Below are 17,852 nucleotides of genomic sequence, written 5' to 3'. Positions count from 1 at the left end.
AAAGGCAGGGCCCGGTCTGGATTACTGCCCAGAAGCACGGCGCGCCTCTTGCCACGCAGGCCCTGGGTGGCGGCGGGCGGCTGGGACAGGGGAGGCGGAAGGGAGGCCACCCCGTCTCTCCCCCGCAGGGCCTGCGCCTGTGAGACGCCATAGGGCTGTGCTGCGTGTGCCCACGAGATCTTGAAGCGGTTCCATGGCTCTGAGTAAGGTGCATCTCAGACAAGGGGGGCTTTATGAATTCATTCTCACAAGAGGGGACAGGGCTAGACATTGGTAACAGTTAGCACATGGTTAAGGTACATTCGTGAATAAAACATTGGTCAGGGGTTACAAGAAACTGAGATTTGGGGGAGACCTCCTAATAACCTAGGAGCATCAGGGAGACCGACCGGCCCCTTCAACCACACCGTCTGAGCCCAGGTGCGTCCGACCTGAAACCTCTTAGCCTTCCTCAAACTGTGGTCCTCACAAACACCCATCTCAACACGACTCCCCCAGCAGCCCCTTTGGCCCGGCCTCACTGCCGGGTTAGCTGCTGGATCCCTGAATGGCTTCCCTGGGGAGGGGCGGTTGCAGACTCCAAGATGAGACAGCAGGGCATTTATGAGCAAGGGCTCTGCGGATCAACCCCCTTGGGAGCGAAGGAAGCAGGGCCGGCCAAGGGAGACATTGGGTTGGGACGCAGACCCAGCAAAGGCCTCTGCCGCTCTGGGTTGGGAGAGGGGCACTGGGTTCAATACTCCCGTCTCGATCCAGCACGGACGTGGGCCACCCCGGGAAGGAGGTGAGGTGATCCCTGAAGAGGGCCAACGGCTGAAGGTTGTGCCTTCAGTGCTCAGAACAGTAAGTTCTTCTACCCGAAAGAGGATCTGAGGGAGACATCCGGGCATCGACCCCCCCGCGCCACAGGTCTATACCGCTCCTTCAGAATTCCAGTGAGGGAAGCTTAGCCGAGGAAGGCCAGGGACGCTGGAGCTGGTCTTGGAGCTGCAAGGGACACTCGTGGTCAGCCTCCTCTCCTATTCATTCTAGACTCCCCTCACTCTCACCTAGTGCCTCTGCTAATCGTGGTTGGGACCCTCATCCCTGGGGGTCTGAGCCACAGGTCACCAGGCCCTTCGCACCCAGGGTTGCTGCATTTGTCTACTTACCATCAAAATCACGCCAAAGGACTATGAAGAGATGCCTGAGTCCCACCTGGGTGCAGAATTTTCCCTGCCCCACCGGGTGACGGCGGCCTCGTCTCCTCTCGATGGTCAAGGGTAGGTCACCCCTGCGAGGTGGTGGCTCTTCTTGCCTGGACAACTTTGGTTCAGCGGGACATGTGCTGTGTTGTTTCTTCCTTTGGGAAGCAGGGTCTCCAGGTGTCCGGGGCCGAGAGTTGTAGGGACAGGAACCTCCAGGTCCCTAAGTGGGTCACTGGGAATAACGGTAGGCAGGGCGTCGTGTGGAACAATGGCTGAGCCACCAGACGTGTCGGGGACTGAAAGACACTCCTGCAAAGGGGAAATGGCGGTGTGACGACAGTAAGGAAACACGTACCCACCGCACGGAAGCCGTCTGTTCCCTCTGTGGCTATTGGCAGAATCTTAGTCATAACCGTCTTTCTTTGGATGACTGGTTTTCATGATGGCTTCTCTCTGCTGCTATCTTGCTAGAGGAAACTTCCATCGATGGGGAAATAAAAAGTGTGATCTTAAGCCTGCTCTCTAGCCCTTAAAGTACAGGTTTTTCTTAGTCCCTAAATATCTGAGGATTCCTGGAGCGCCCAGTGGTAACAAGACCACTCTTTAAGTATTTATTAAGTAAATTAAAAGGTGAAAGCAAAGCGAGGTGAGTAATTTAAACTCAGAACTTGCATGCTTCTCCCGAGTGGACTAGTCTGCAGTTCTGGTCCAGAGTCTGGCTATGCGTTCAGCTGTCTGAGCTGCGAGGCCGGTGGAGGCGGGGGTGGGGTGGGGCGGCCTCGGACCCTGGGCTGCCTGTAGAGAAGGGGAAGCAAATTGTCCCGGTCGCTGCTCTGATAGGTCACCTCTAGGTCTTCAGATATTTCCTGGTGCTTTGTCAGGCTTGGGATCCTCTACACCTTTAAAAAAAAATCACTCTCTGGGGGCCTGGGTGGCCCAGCTGGTTGGGCGTCTGACTTTGGCTCAGGTTCACGGTTCACGAATTCGAGCCCCACATCAGGCTTTGTGCTGACAGCTCTCCCAAAAACAAACATTAAAAAAAATTTTTTTTTAAAAACCTCACTCTTAAAAACTGCCAAAGTAGGTATTCTGCCAAGTACTGCCTTTCAAAATAAACTTGGAAAACAGAATGCTGATTCTACTCTTGCTTCAACTCAGGGCTTTTGTGGAGCTCCTCACTTGGCAATGGCTTTGGAGTCCACCTTGGAGCCACATAAAAACGTCAGCCATTTTTACCCCTTTGTTTTGACCAAAACGTTACCGTGTGATAAGATTTTTTGTCATAAAGAGAAACAATGCCAAAAGTGATTACTGTCATTGAAGACTTTTTGTTTTTAATGGGTCACAAGCTTTGAGAAGTTCCAGACGCTTTCAGTAAGTGCAATATAATTTAAAAAATATGTTTAGCCATCCACGGTGATTATTCTGGAGAGGACATTAGCTTACATGTAGGTGTGGTTAAAATCCTCTGCTGTGTTACCTGTCACAGTCACATATACCACAAAAGCTGTGTTCTATTTACATAACTTCTTACAGAGATTTCACGCACGGGGTAGGCTAGAAATCAAAACTGCTTTTCCCACAAAAACAACTGACAAATTATCACACGTGGTTCTTTCATGACAAAGTAACAGGACACCATTTTTAGAAAATTAAAAAAGGCAACTTAAAGCTAATTACCAGCATTTACAAATCAGTAAATCATGAAGTTTATAAAAAATCATTACATGCAGAGGTACAAAACACCAGTCAGAGCCAATCTAGCATAAATCTCGCTGGCCAGGATTAAATGTCCTTTTCAACAGGCTGGCTATAATTATACTCAGTGCGATTGGCCCTTCCCACCGCACGCTTATCACCATAAAACACACACACCTCACCGGTACAAATTTTATTATTTCTACTTGACGTTTTCCCCTAAAATAGAAAAGCAGTCTCTAAAATATGAAATAAATTAAGAATAATCTAGAAGTCTCATAGGGGTCCAGTTCCAGTACAGAGTTCCTCTATGTCACGAAGTACTTCACTTAGCCACTCGGGAGGAATTTATTTTCTTGATGTCAACCTGGCTCAGAATCAGTGTCCCATTTTTGAATTTTCCAACCTGTCCAATCCGTCCACTTGACAAAATACTGGGAGCTGATTTCTTCTTTTTGGCTCTCCTGCAGTTAAAAATTAGAGAAGGGTACTAAAGTTAAGCTTACGAGGAAGGGCTATCGCACCGCCAGCCAGGTGGCCGGGGCCCCGCCCCTACAAACTCCGGGTGTCCCCCTGTGCGTCCCCCCCACTGCCCCGCCCCAACAACTGCGGGCCTTCACGTGGCCCCAGAAACATGCCGCCTCCTTCCTGCCTCAGGGTCTTTGCACTGGTTTCTTCTATGTGGAATGTTCTCTACAGATCTTTCCAGGCTGCCCCCTCCTCTTCACTCAGTTCTCAACTCAGATGTCACCCCCCTAGAATGACACCCCGGCCCATCCTCGGTGATTTTCTCCTCCGATGCTTTAGTGCCACCTCTTCACAGAACCTGCCGGGGCCTGACATCCCCTCGCTAGCCTGTTCGTATGTTTTGGTGTGTCTCCCTCACTACGGTGTAAGCTCCTCAAAGACAGAGAAACTGCCAGTGTGACGATGCCTATATTCCCGACACCCAAGACACCCATATGCCTGGCACGCAGGGGACCCTCAACGGACAGACATGTATGGTCAGAACCAATGACCGCTTGACGGCATGTGCAAGCTCACTAGGAGTCCAAGGAAAAGGCCAAGACAAAAGAAGTCGATTTTGAACCAGTAATTCAAGGAGGGAGAAAAGGCATTTTTGAACAAAAGCTAAGAAACGAAAGTAGAGCAACAAAATCGATGTCCCGTTACTCAGACCGTGGCGCCCTACGTACGTGGTAGGTCAAGGAACTGGCAGTACAGACCCAGGCCGTGCTGTCTTATCAGCAGGCTCTTGGGGGGGGACACAAGTCTTTTGTTGGAAACGTCAATCTCAGCTTCTCCACCAGTCACTTGAGGTGTCTGGTCTTTGGAAATGGGAGACCGGGGAAATTCCCAGTTTGGTTCTGAGGTAGCTATTCGATCTTGGGCAATGTCCTACACCCGGTCTTCCCCTCACGGGACTTACTGAGAATCCACGAGGAACCGTGAAGCACTCTAACGGGCTAGAAACACCGCGTAAACTCCAGGTGCTATTTTCACAACTGATCCAGTGTGCTTATCCAGATCATTCCACCCCAGTAGCTGATGATGTGTCACTCACCTGTCTTCCTGCCCTTTCCTCTTCTTTTTCTTGAAAATATCTGTGTCCTGGGCCTGATTTCAGAATTTAAGATAATATATGTGTCAATAACGGATAATGGAGATTCAAAAAAAGATGAGGTTTGTGGTCAAAAGCCAGTAAGCTATCATTTAATATTTTGTTTCAAGTAGGTGTATGAACACAAACTTAGTTTCTTCCTAAAACTCTTTCAGAGTGTGAAAGGTCATTCCAGAAAAGACTGACAGTAGAAACATCGAATCTTCCGTTTTAGATGAAAGGGAGCGAGTGTAACCTCTGTTCCTCTGAGGTTTTTCATGGGTCCTCGTGTTCTACACAATGTAAAATGCAATACAGGAGAAAGAGCAAGGCAGCTTATGTTATCCGAGTGGGAGTTTGCTATTTCAGAGCAAACCTCTCATGTAAATATGCCAGGTTACCTGGCTGGTATTACGGAGTAAGGCGGACCTGAACAAGTGGAGAAAATGATCCTCTAACTCCAGATGTTACTGTTGTTTACACTGCTTTCCAAGCAGCCGGTCCAGCATTCCACTGTGGCCAAATGCAGCCACCTTTCTGTTCTAGCTTAGGAACGAAAAGGCTATTACTCCTACCATTCTCTTTTCTTCTTCTTTTGCTGCCTTTTTTTCTTTGATTTGCTCCTGCAAGACCTTGTAATTCACATAACTATTTTTGGGAGGCTGAAATGAAAGGAAAAAAAAAAAAAAAGATATTTTTTTATTTTGCAAAGACCTCCCAGTGACCCATGCCCTGACTTGCCCCGGGCTCTTCCCCGGCTTTTGTATCCTGTCTGATACTGGAAGACGGAAGCAGCCCCCCACCTGAGCACCCAGCATTATGGCACGTTCCCGTTCCAGGACTCTTTCCTTTCCTTTTCCGTAACCCGTGATCCCGAACCGGTGCACTTCCAAGCGAGCCTGTGGGCACAAAGCAGAATCAGACCCAGGTGCGTTCCAAAGCCTCCAGACAGGAGACGCATCCCGGGGAGTAACACACGTCAGACACAACGTGCTGTCGCAAGAACTCTGCGGAGGGTGGTTTGCACAGCCTGGTGGAGGTCTCCGTTCTCCCACGTTTAATTTTGGACAGGTGAAGCAAAGACTTCTCTCCACACCAATTGGCAACAGAATTCGGATTAAACGCAGAGATGCTCTCTGAGTTTCCACTTGAAGGTACCCCTCCAAACACACTCACGAGGAGAAACCATTCCTCATGGAGGTTTCAAATGCAGATCTGGGTTTGCTCATTTGTTTAAAGACACCGCAGAGGAAGAGGAAAAAGTCACCAGTGCCCACGCTTAGCAGCTCAATCCCTTCCTCCTCTCTTCTTTTTCATGCATTTTTAAAAACCGAGTTTTGACTACAAAATACACACGCCTGGCTTTTCATACTTACCACTGCATTATTGGCATTGTGGTCACAAGCCCTTGGGTTTTAACTGACAGCCTGATAATCACCAAGAGAAGGTAGTATGATTTGCTTAGCCATTTACTCAACCACTGGACATGTAAGCATATTCTTTTGTGTGTGTGTGTGTGTGTGTGTGTGTGTGTTATAAAGCTGAACAGATTAACAATTTCAAAACACATACCTTCTCTAAGTTAAATTCTTGTCTATCCACATCGTTCCCAAGGATATTAGTTTTGGTCTGAAAAGAAAGAGAATTCTTATTAAGATCATCTGTTACTGTATCATTAGAATATTTGTCACCAACAGAGTAGTCATGTTTTTTTGTTTTTCAGCTTATTTATTTTGAGAGAGAGTGCACATATGCGTGTGCATGAGCGGGGGAGAGGCAGAGAGAGAGGGAGAGAGAGAGAATCCCAAGCAGGCTCCGATGCAGGGCCTGAACCCTCGAACCAGTAGATCATGATGTGAGCAGAGATCAACAGCCAGACGCTGAACCTACTGAGCCACCCAGGCACCCCCAGGGTAGCCATGTTTTAAAAAGCCCAGAAACTGGCCCAGATGTCTACATACCGAACAATAACACAAGCATGTTGCACAAAAGCCTAATTACCAGTTAATGGAAGAAAAAAAACCTTTTGAGGTCTCAAAGCTTAAGAAAGGATGAGAAATTTCTTTTAAATTTTTTTTAACATTTATTCTTGAGAGTGAGGAGGCAGAGCACGAGAGAGGGAGAAGCAGAGAGAGAGGGAGACACAGAATCCAAAGCAGGCTCAAGGCTCTGAGCTGTCAACACAGAGCCCGACGTAGGGCTCGAACTCACAAACCATGAGGCCATGACCTGAGCCGAAGTCGGATGCTTAACCAACTGAGCCAACCAGGCACCCCAGGATGAGAAATTTTTTTTAATACAAAAATTTAAAAAAATGATGAGAGAGACTAATGTCTGTCTCTCATAAACCACATGTACAAGATTCTGTTTGGTGCGGGGTTTAAAAAAGGGTGGGTGTTTGAGGGATTCTGGAGGGCAATATTATATTTGAATAATTCTTTCTCTTCTTTTTTCTTCCCAACCAGCCATTAGAATGATGGCTAACAAAACTCTCTTGACTTGAGTATTTCTTTCAGGAACATCAGATTTCTAGAATGACTTATACTTCCCAACAGAAAATGATGATACTGCAAAAGCCTGCAAAGCATGTGACTCTTTACATCGATGTATCTACTAGCTACGGTTACTGACCCACAGAATTGACCAGAAGCTTGAGATTTGAAGGAAATACACTGTCACATCTGGTTAACAAGAGCAGTCGCTACTCAACTCCAGCCACCAGATCTGGACCAACGGGAAGCAGGCTCTAAAAAAGAAAAGGCACCCTTCTCCCTCACAGGACAGTGGTGAAGAGGGATGGATGGCCGGCTGCTCTGCTCCCAGGATGGGGCCTCCTGCTGCTCCTGCTCAGCAGGTGGGGGTGGGGGGGAGGGTCAGTGCTGGGTTGGCTCAGTGCCCTACCCCACACCATGCTGGGAAGTGCCAGAAACACTGCAATCTACAGGTCTCCTGGACTCTCCTTCTGCAAAGGGGAGCTGTATTTCAGCTCAGCCTGTCCCCCCCACCCCTGCTGTTTGGGCTGTGTGGGTCAGTCAGTGACTGTTTCCACAGGGGACAGCCTCTGTCTCCACGAGGCCATGTACTGACCTCCATTTCTAAGTATTGAAGTAGTTCTTTTCTCTTTCTTCTTCTGTCCCAACCATCCAATCAAGTAATGGCTGAACTCTTTCAAGTTGAAAATTTCTGTCAGGAATATCAGATTTCCAGCAATACTGGAGAGGTCACAGACGCCCCTGACTGACTGTTACTAGAAGATCAGCAAGAGGAAGGAAGCACTGTAATAAAATTCCTAGCCACCTGTGCTACAGTCACCGCAGGGCTGAAACCCCTGGGTCTGGGGGAGAAATTGGTCCCCAAAGGACAGGGGCATGGCTTCTGATGTCCCTGCTTCCCCCAACGCCAGCCCACAGATTACCCAGTCCTTGCATGCAGGCGTCTGTTCATCTTGGCCGTGGGGACACCTGGGCCGAGGGGCTGTGGAGACCTGAGTGGCAGGCCTGGCCTCACACAGATCATCTTGCTGTTCCCAAGCCCTGTATCAACATGTCACTAGAAACTCCTCAGCTTTGTAGCCGTCGATGTATTTGAGAAAAGGTCTGGATTCTAGATCCTTGTTTATTTATCTTTTCATTTTTATTAAAAAAATTTTTTTTTAATATTTATTTTTGAGAGAGAAAGAGCACAAGCTGGGGACGGGCACAGAGAGAGAGACCGAGAATCCAAAGCGGGCTCCGCGTCGACGGCACAGAGCCTGATACGGGGCTTGAACCCACGAACCGTGAGATCATGACCCGAGCAGAAGTCGGACACTTAATTGACTGAGTCATCCAGGCGCCCCTCTAGATCCTTGTTTACAATAAAAATAAACATTTGGAAAATAATTCTTAGCTAATTATTTTGTGATGCTGAATCCATAGGCATGACCCCCCCCCCCCCCACCATTACCTAACTTTTATTCACAGCTTTAAAGCCACTTCAGTACATTATTCATAACGTATCGCCTGGTAGAGAAACGATCGGTGGTCTTCCCTGTTTTCTTGCCCCTTGGACCCACTGCAGTAGGAGGCACAGCACCTGCAGACAATACCGGGTCCTCTCCTGCTTCTAGGCTTTGCTGCCTACCTGAAGCTAGACGGGGCCACGTGACCTTCTGTGGCCAAAGAAGTGTGAGCAGAAAGGAAGTGTGCCCCTTGCACATGGAGCCTCTCTCTACCAGTCGTCTGTTGACTCCCCTTCTTCCCCAAAGCAACTAAGAACCTTCCAGATGGTGGAGCCCCTATTATCCCCGGCCCCTAGCTGAGGACGGTGTAGGGCAGAGCAGTCTGTCCTTAGGAGATATAAAAATAATTAATTTTTGCCTTCGAACCACTAAGATGGACAGACTATGTTATTAAACCACAGCCTAATCTAACTTGACCGGCAAAGCCTTACTGTCCCACACACGGGAAAGAGAAATGTCTGCAGATTTTGAGAACTTGCGTGTTAGGCTATGAAGAAAGAAAGCTGTGGAAAGAAGCAACCGTTTGGGAGAAACGCACGGGGACGATGGATAAAGGCCCGCAGCCCCCTAGGCTCAGTGAACTCATCCATGGGTTGACTTGCTGACCACGAGTACTTTCTCCTGCACTGGTTAGATTCTTTTATTCTATCAGCTACACTGTCCAACCTTTGTCCAATTAGAGAGTAGCTGGGGAAATAAACAGTCTCGTTTTAAAAAGCAAGCAGTTCTGGGGCACCTGGAGGGCTTAGTCAGTTAAGCGTCCAACTCTCCGTCTCGGCTCAGGTCTTGATCTCATGGTCCTGAGTTCAAGCCCTGCACTGGGCTCCGTGCTGGGCACGGAGCCTCCTTAAAAATATAAATAAAAAATATAAATACAAAGTATGTATCTACATAACTGTATTTATAAAAATATAATAACATATATGTAATTTAAATGCAAGCAGTTCCAAGAGCATCAGGAAAGGTACTCTGATCTTCTTAAGGAGAAGTTTCTTCAACTACATTACTCTTACACCTATCTGACACTGGACCTCGCAAAGAACCGGGGTGTGGAACAAAGTAAGAACCTGGGGAAATAACTTGGGGACAGGTCTCTCTATCTAGTGAAGATGCAGGGAAGCGGTGCACTTGTGTTACTCAAAGGACAAAGAGCCTAACCTGACCTGTATTCTCTCTTTCTGGCGTAGTGGTGAGGCACACAGCTCTCACACAGCCAGAAACCCCGGGATCCGAACCTGAGCTCTGGTATTTACTTCACATCCACAATCCTTTGTGTGGAATCCTTACAAAATTAAGGAGTTTTCACATTTTAGAAAGGTAATACCGTGACTATACTGAATATCATACGTCATTTCCAGTGTGGGCCGAGACAGCAACCCATAAACCATTAAGCACGTTCACATTTCTGCAGCAGTATCTATGAATACTCATGCCAAATGCAACAAACAGAAATAATTCCTAAGCCTCATCTGAGTTCAGTTCAGGTTTTGCTGCCAAATAAATCTATCTGCATCAAACTTCGAAACAAAACATTAACTGTGACTTCCAAAGCTCCGGGGTTCTGGGATTGCAGGTATGGGGCGGCTGACTGTTTAAACGCAGGCATGCACCCTCACCTCTCTAGGCATCAATTTCCTCTGTAACATGAAGACAGGGCGCATGAATTGTGAGGATTCCACGAGATAACGAATTAGGGAACAGAAATCATCACTCGTGGAACGCAGTACGCACCAGCGCATCTTGGTTATTAGGAGTGATTGGCTACCTGCTCAGGAACAGTCCACATGCACCTGGGTCCAGGCCCCAGGAGCCAAGAGCCCCTTCTGATCTAGAGTCCACCGTCCTATTATTTCTATTGTCTTTCTTACCCCTTCTTTTCTACGGAGGCCACAAAGGAGGCTAAGGTTCAGGGCAGGGGCCGACGTTAAGGGTGGAAAAAACACTGGTGAGACATCCCTGTGAGCCAAACAACACCTGCATCATTTCCAGCCACACCCGATGCTTTCATTTCTCAAGACCCTTCCTTGTAGGCAGCCTTGCACCCGTTCACGGTGCTCATTCCTCATATTCCGTCAGGCCACCCATCCTGACCCAGCACCACTGCGGTAAACTCCTGATTCAGCTCCTGCAGGCCTCTGCTACCGCTTCCCTGTAATCTAGTTACCACACAGAGGCCTGAGTGATGTTTAAAAGGTTAAGTCAGATCACCTCATGCCCTTAAAACTCTCTGCTGGCTTTCCACATACTTTAAACTGAACTCCAAAGGTCTTACCATTGCTTACGAGACCCGGCAGGGCCTGGCCTTGGCCTGTTCCTCCACCGCAGCTCATACCGTTCTCCTCTCCGTCCTCCTCCACTAGGCTTCCAGCTTCCAGAACACATTAGGCCTTCTTACGCACCCGGACGCTGGCAATGCTGTGTACTCCCCACCCGCGTTAGTCTCCCGGCTCCTTTCTCTGACAAACCTCAGCAGAGCTTTGTCACCTTCTCCTGAGACTTCCACCGACTCTACCGAAAGGAGGTTCTGCCTGCTACTCCCAAGACCCTATTTCTTTTCCTTCAGAAGGTTTATAACTTTTTAATTATATTATTAATTTACCTGGAGTTTGGTTGACCCCACCAGTAGAGAGTATACTCCATGAGGGCAGAGGACTCTCTCTCATTCACCATTGGATCTTCTGGGTCTGACAAACAGCTGGCACCCAAATTATTTGTGGAATAAGTAAGTACACAGGTGATCTTTTACCTACTATTTCCTGATAGACTACTTCTATAGTCACTCCATTGTAAAAAGGATATGATTAGGAAGTTCATCTGTAGGTTAGACACCTGGGATGGGTAAAATGTTACATAAATGGTGGCCAAGTTCCCAGATGAACCCATTAAAAGGGGTGATGTCAGCGGGGAGGGTTTCCCCCCACAGCCAACAAGCAACCCTCCCACACCAGCTATAATCCAACTCTATCTGGAGACAGCACCACACTGCACAGACTAAGGGCTCAGTCCTACAAGACTGTCCCTCGCTTCATATGCTGCAAGCCCAGGTTGTTACCTGTACTTAGGACTGGCTACCCACAGGTTACAAGTCCCCACGACTCCTTCCTTGGGTTGGATGAATTTGCTAGAGCAGCTCACAGAACTCAGGAAACCTGTCTAACTGACTAGATTGCTGATTTATTACAGAAGGATACAAGTCAGGAACAGCCAGATGGGGGAGACGCACAGGGTACAGCAGGTGGGACAGGACAAGGCACTCCCATGTCCTCTCTGAGCGTGTCACTTGCTAAGCACCTACAAGTGTTCACCAACCCACAAGCTTTCCAAACCCTTTTGCGTTTATAGAGGCTTCACTACCTAAGTATGATGGACTAAATCGCTGGCCATTGGCAATAACTTCAACCTCCAGCCCTTTACCTCTCCTCAGAGGTCAGAGAGACAGGATTGAAAGTTCCAAACCTCTTGTCACGGGGTGGGTTCACCTGGCAGTCTGTCCCATCTTTACAGCCTTTCCAACTCACTCATTACAAAAGATACCTTTACTGCTCTTATCAACTAGGAAAGTCCAAGGGTTATAAGGGTTTTGTGCCTGAAACAGGGGACAAAGAAAACATAAATAGATATATATAGATACAGATACAGATATAGATTTATACATACACACACACACACCAAGTGTATGTATATATATTTTTTCTTATTATAAATCACCATACCACACCATGAAAAACTGTTTCAATACACAATGCAGTTTAATCACAGTATTAATGGCACAAGCCTAAGTTCTAGGGAAAGACGGTCACTTCCTGGGTTCAGGCAGGGCCAGCAGGGTTATCTAACTGGTTAGTACCTCTCAAATATTCTCCAAAGACGACCAGCTGACTCCAGGCAGGCTATCATTATTATACTTCTTTGCTGATTCCTTGTCTGTTTGAACTGTCCTACAATGACCTGTAAGCTTTCAGAGAGCAGGGGCCACAACTATCTTTTACTATGTTGTACAAACTCTTAGCATCGCATCACATATCCCAATTACTCCCAGCTGACTGACTATTCCTTACCTGGCATTCCCTAGATCCAGGATATGCCATTAATAAGCAGTGTTGTATTCGTTTGTATTTATTTACATGTTGCAATGCCAACAGGCTGAAGTCTTTTTACAGGCATATGTGTTTTTCTTGTGTTCATATCCCGTCTTCTTAGCCAGACACATTCACATTTTCAAAAGAATCAATTTTAGGGGCTCTTGGGTGGCTCAGTTGGTCAAGCGTCCGACTTCAGCTCAGGTCATGATCTCGCGGTTCTTGAGTTTGAGCCCCGCATCGCTCAGAGCCAGGAGCTTGTTCAGATTTTGTGTCTCCCTCTCTCTCTCTGCCCCTCCCCCACTTGCACGCTCACACGTTCTCTCTCTCTCTCAAAATTAAACATAAAAAAAATTCTAAGGATCAATTTTAAAAAGGAGGAAAGGGCAGAACGGCCAAGGGCAACTGAGAAGTTTCATTAGGGTCAGGAAGTCCAAAATGTCCAATGAGCTGAGGTTCCTGAGAAAAGCCAACTACAATGAAAAAGGGATCAATCAGAATTGGAAGAAAAAGAATCTAACAGCCTGCTGCAGATGATCTATTATTAAGAGACAGAGAAATGCATTCATTCAATGCTAACCTTTTTGTCCTTTCTACTAGAAAACTTTCCATTCTAGAGAGAACACAAGCAGGTGTAGGAGGAAACAAAAGACCGAGGACCTGAGGAAATGAGGGGGGAGGGTACTCAGATGCTTTGCTAAACTCCCCAAATGCAGAATTATATATAATGCAAAGCACTGTTTCCCAACCTTTCTCACTGCACGGCACACACAGAAAATACTAACATTTGTATGGCACACTAGGGGACACTATGATAATATTGATCTCTTGTGAGTTTCCCTGGCTGATCAGCTTGGGAGTTCCTGCTGGCTGAAGGACCAAGGGAATCCGTTTCCTAGTCCACCTCTAACAGTGCCCAGTGCCCCAGCATTTGGAGTATGAGTTGGGAACTGACCGGGAATCCTAAAATAAAGGTAGATTATTACAAGAAACACTATTAATCTTTGAGGAAGAGATCCTGATGAGGATCACTTCACTTGACATGAAGTGCTACCTGAATTCTAGGAAAGATTATACAGATGGTTTTTAAATCGTAAAAAAGATGTGGTAAGCACTGGACACCGACCAGCACATGCACACACATATTCACTGAGAACCATGCAAGCCTGACTGTCTTTGCAGTGGGTTGAGTTGTGGTCTCCAAAGAGACATGTTCTAAACCCCCAGAATCAATGAATGGATCTTATTGGGGGAAAAGGGTCTTTGTAGTGTAATTAAGGATCTCATGACAAGACCCATTCTAGATTTCGGGTGGGCCCTAAACCCAATGGCAGCTGTCCTTTGAAGAGACAGGCAGAGGGAGATTTAAGACTCAGACATATAGAGAAGAAGGCCATGTTTAGACACAGGCAGAGGTTAGGGTGACGCAGCCACAGGCCAACGAACACTTAGAGCCACCAGAAGCTGAAAGAAGCAAGGAAGGATTCTCTTTCAGAGCGGAAGGTGCCTAGCCAGCCAACACCTTGATTCTGGCCTTCTGGTCTCCAGAACTGTGAGAGAATGAATTTCTGCACAGCAGCCCTAGAAACTAATACAATCCCCTTTTCCGTTTACGACAGACAGAAGTTTATAGGACATGAAGAATGCCAACAGAAATAGAGTCCCTGGAGTTTTGCAATGAATTTGACCAAACCATAATGATATCCTTGTGGGCAAAGCTGGATAAGCAACCATACCTCTCTCCTGGACTGAATTTTGAGTGAGACTTCCAAACTCAGTCTGAGATTACCGCTCAGTGAAATCAAACTGCTTTCCGTGAGAAGGGGAGTTCCTTGAGAGGGAGCAGTTTCGTCTATTTTGTTCAATGCTGGAACCCAGTGCCTACAACAGCAGCCAGAAATAGTGGCTGAATGACTCCGTTTTCTCAAAGCACCGTTAAGCAGAAGCCCCAGGCGCATGAAAGAGTCAACTCGGCAGGCTTGCGTTGGAATATTGTCTGATAAGAGTGTTTTTACATCCCCGAGCCCCTGAGTCAAGGCACATCAAGGCTGCCCGGATAGTTTACACTAGCCGTGGGATTTATGGTGAACACGTCCTTTTTCCTAGGGGTCTAAGAGCTTCAATAACTAAGGTCAGTCTGGATGTCTACACAACCGACCCCCATTAAAAACCCTGGACACCCAGGCTGGAGTGAACTTCCCTGGTCGGCAACACTTCCGACCTGCTGTCACGAATCACTGCGGGTGGAAATTAAACGCATCCCACGCAACTCCACTGGGTAGGGACCTCTGGACACCTGCACCTGGTTTCCTTCAGACTTGGCCACATGCACCTTTTCCCTTCGCTAGTTTTCCTCTGTATCCTTTTGCTGTAATAATTTGTGACCGTGACGATGACTATAGCCAAGTCCTGAGTCCTGTGAATGCTTTTAGCCAATCCGCAAGCCTGAGGGTTGTTCTGGGGACTTCTGACACGGTCTGTAAAAGTACTCATCTAGGTGCGCCTGGCTGGCTCAGTCAGAAAAGCCTGTGACTCTTGATCTCGAGGTCAGGAGTTCGAGCTCCATGGAGGGGAGGGGAGGGTAGAGATTACTTAAATAAATAAAAAATTTTAACAAAGAAACAAAAAGATACTTCTCTACAACTGCAATATCAGGGTTTCCAACACATACATTGAAACTAACCAACTCAGGGGCGCCTGGGTGGCTCAGTCAGTTAAGCGGCCGACTTCGGCTCGGGTCATGATCTCGCGGTCCGTGAGTTCGAGCCCCGCGTCGGGCTCTGTGCTGACAGCTCAGAGCCTGGAGCCTGTTTCAGATTCTGTGTCTCCCTCTCTCTGGCCCTCCCCCATTCATGCTCTGTCTCTCTCTGTCTCAAAAATAAATAAACGTTAAAAAAAAAAAATTTTTTTTTTAAATAAATAAAAATAAAAAAAAAAAAGAAACTAACCAACTCATTACCTGTGTGTTCTCATCTTGATCCGGCTTCCCTTTCCTTTTTTTATTTCTGCTGTGAAATTCTATCACTTGTACTCGCTCCCTGCTGTTCCTCAGTGTTGAGGGAGATGCCGTAGCACTAGGGGCGTCTGGTCCTGAAGGAGAGCTGGTGGGGGTCACAGCAGGAACACCCTGCAGCTCTTCCCTGAGTTCCTTGAAGAAGCTGGAGGCTCTCTTCCTTTGGCCTCTCACGGGAGAACCAGGTACAGGAGCTGGGTCTGCTGCCAAGGTCACTGGAGTCCCTACATCTCTCCTCTTGTTTTCTCCCTTCTTTCTGATCCTTTTCTGTTCTGCCTCATCTTCTGTCTCCCCTGTTTGTTCAAACACAGAGTGGAAAGATAAATATTTTTGGTTCTATCGAATGAGATGAAGGCACTTGTACATACCGCCACAGCTATCAACACCCAGAAATACAAAGAAAAAAAACCAAAACGATTTCTTTTCCTTCAGATAGGGATGTATTTGCACAATTCATAGAATTCCAAAATGCGTGGGGCGCCTGGGTGGTTCAGTTGGTTAGGCGTCTGCCTTTGGTGCAGGTCATGATCTCGCAGTTCGTGGTGAGTGTGGGCCCCACATCCAGAGCCTGCTTCAGATCCCCTGCCTCTCTCTCTCTCTCTCTCTCTGTCTCAAAAATAAATAAACATTAAAAAAGAAAAGAAAAGAATCCAAAATGCAACATCTTTTCCTAGGTAACTGACTGTATCCATGCCTTTGACCCTTGCAGCATAATAAGTTCTCACCTTGTTCCGTAATAAAAGTGACATCAAGGCAATAATCCCAGGAACTGGTAATCCCAATTGGCTCACGTTTTATGCTGAAAATGTCTGCCACTGCAGCTGGTGTTTTGTTTTATTTGGTTTTTTAACACTTTCTAGGGGTATAGGTAAGTATCACAGTTTTCCTATCGTCCAGAGTACAAGTCCATACAAATACAGGGACTGTACATACGAGAGAGTCTGAGGATTGGAACCCAGGCTCTGCAAATTACTAGCTAGGTGAGCTTTGGGAAGCATTTTAACCTCTAGTGCTGGTTTCTCCATTTGTAATAATGGGACTAAGGACAGGATCAAGTTCACTGGGTTGTGAAAATTAAATGAGTAAATACATGAAAAATATGGAGTGCGTGGGAAATTCTCTATACTTTTAGCTATTGTGTTTACTGTTTAAATAAACTGATCATTTTGAGCAATGGCTCCAAACTAAAATAGCTTTTGAAACATCACCTTACAAATTTAAGAAATGCTTGCTCCTTAAGGGCGTTAACGCCTAACAATCATCTCTGTTGCATGAACAAGGGATGTCGCCTTCCCTGGAGAAAGTTCTTCAGTGTGTGGAACTGTCTTCCTACTAAAGTGCCTGGTCTCTGAAGTCCGTAGGGGAGGAACACACTGAAGGATGGGGCACCAACGTCACAAGGTGGTACCAGGGTACCAGGATCACCGAGTTTGGGGGAGAATGTGGGGTGGGCAGTGGGCTTCCCAGAGGGCCAAGAAATGTGAAAGGGTGGGCTATTCCGAGAACCCTTTAAGCCTGACAGCCTTGGTGCTCATGACGAGTATCTAAGTGGTGCCCACACTCAGGGGCGACATGGGAGGCTGTATTCGTAAAGAGTAACAACAGACGCTGAAAGTGGGGGCGGGGGGGGGGAGAAAGGGGGAACTCGGACGCAGGTGTGTGCTGAACCCATCCTGGGAACCAGGTCGGCAAAGGGAGGGGTGCTCCACGTGCAAGAACCTTTGGCCTTGAACACCGAAGGCGACCCAGTTCGGAAGGCACAGCAGACACCTCGGCTGCAAGTCCACTCTCCACGTGGGCTCCGAGGCCCCTCACTCACCGAAGTCGTAGAGGTTCCGGAGCAGGGCGTCCAGAAGTGTCTGAGAACCCGGAGGCGCTGGGGCCTCCGATCCCCGATCCTGGGCCATCGCGGGGTCTGCCACCGCGGTGCGGCCCAGAGCCCGCCCGGACGCCCACACTTCCGAGTTCTGACGCGCTGAGCGCGCGCGCGTGCGTCGCGGGTCCCGGCGCGGCTTCCGTCCTGGTTAAGATGGCGGCGCCCGGGGTCCTGAAGAGCGGCCGCAGAGGGTGCCGCCGCCCTAGGCGAGGTCGGGCCGCTCTGCGCGGAAGAACCGCCCCCAGCAGCATCACTACGACCGCTTAGCAAAGAATTTCAGGCCCCGCCCGGACGGCAGCCGCATCATGGATTCTTCCAGCTCATCTAACTCTAGCTTCTCCGTCGGCTCCGCCAGTCCCGGCGCTGTCGTGCTCCTCTACTCGGTAGGCGCCCCGGGGA

At 47.9% G+C, this 17,852-nt stretch overlaps 2 protein-coding genes across 3 annotated transcripts in view; one reads left to right on the top strand and one right to left on the bottom strand.

Annotated features, from left to right (window-relative positions):
- Positions 1–2,495: 2,495 nt before the first annotated feature.
- Positions 2,496–17,578, bottom strand: CD2H1orf131 (chromosome D2 C1orf131 homolog). The gene is made up of 7 exons (XM_049645021.1): positions 17,397–17,578; positions 15,524–15,870; positions 6,058–6,114; positions 5,289–5,384; positions 5,061–5,147; positions 4,450–4,502; positions 2,496–3,349 (listed from the first exon to the last, which is right to left on the bottom strand). The coding sequence occupies exons 1-7, from the start codon at positions 17,482–17,484 to the stop codon at positions 3,211–3,213; spliced, it is 867 nt and encodes a 288-aa protein (XP_049500978.1). The 5' UTR covers positions 17,485–17,578; the 3' UTR covers positions 2,496–3,210.
- GNPAT (glyceronephosphate O-acyltransferase) overlaps positions 17,573–17,852 on the top strand; it is a 33,113-nt gene continuing 32,833 nt past the window's right edge. Inside the window, exon 1 of one of the 2 annotated variants that reach the window (XM_049645017.1) lies at positions 17,573–17,836. In XM_049645017.1, the coding sequence (XP_049500974.1) occupies positions 17,759–17,836 (78 nt within the window). In that variant the 5' untranslated portion in view covers positions 17,573–17,758. The remainder of the gene's footprint in view (positions 17,837–17,852) is intronic. The other variant, XM_049645019.1, reaches the window with a different exon arrangement.

The sequence above is a fragment of the Panthera uncia genome, chromosome D2 (genome assembly GCF_023721935.1).
Source record: "Panthera uncia isolate 11264 chromosome D2, Puncia_PCG_1.0, whole genome shotgun sequence".
Classification (NCBI taxonomy): domain Eukaryota; kingdom Metazoa; phylum Chordata; class Mammalia; order Carnivora; family Felidae; genus Panthera; species Panthera uncia.
The sequence above is the reverse complement of the archived record's forward strand: the minus strand, read 5'-3'. Positions and strand labels throughout refer to the sequence as shown.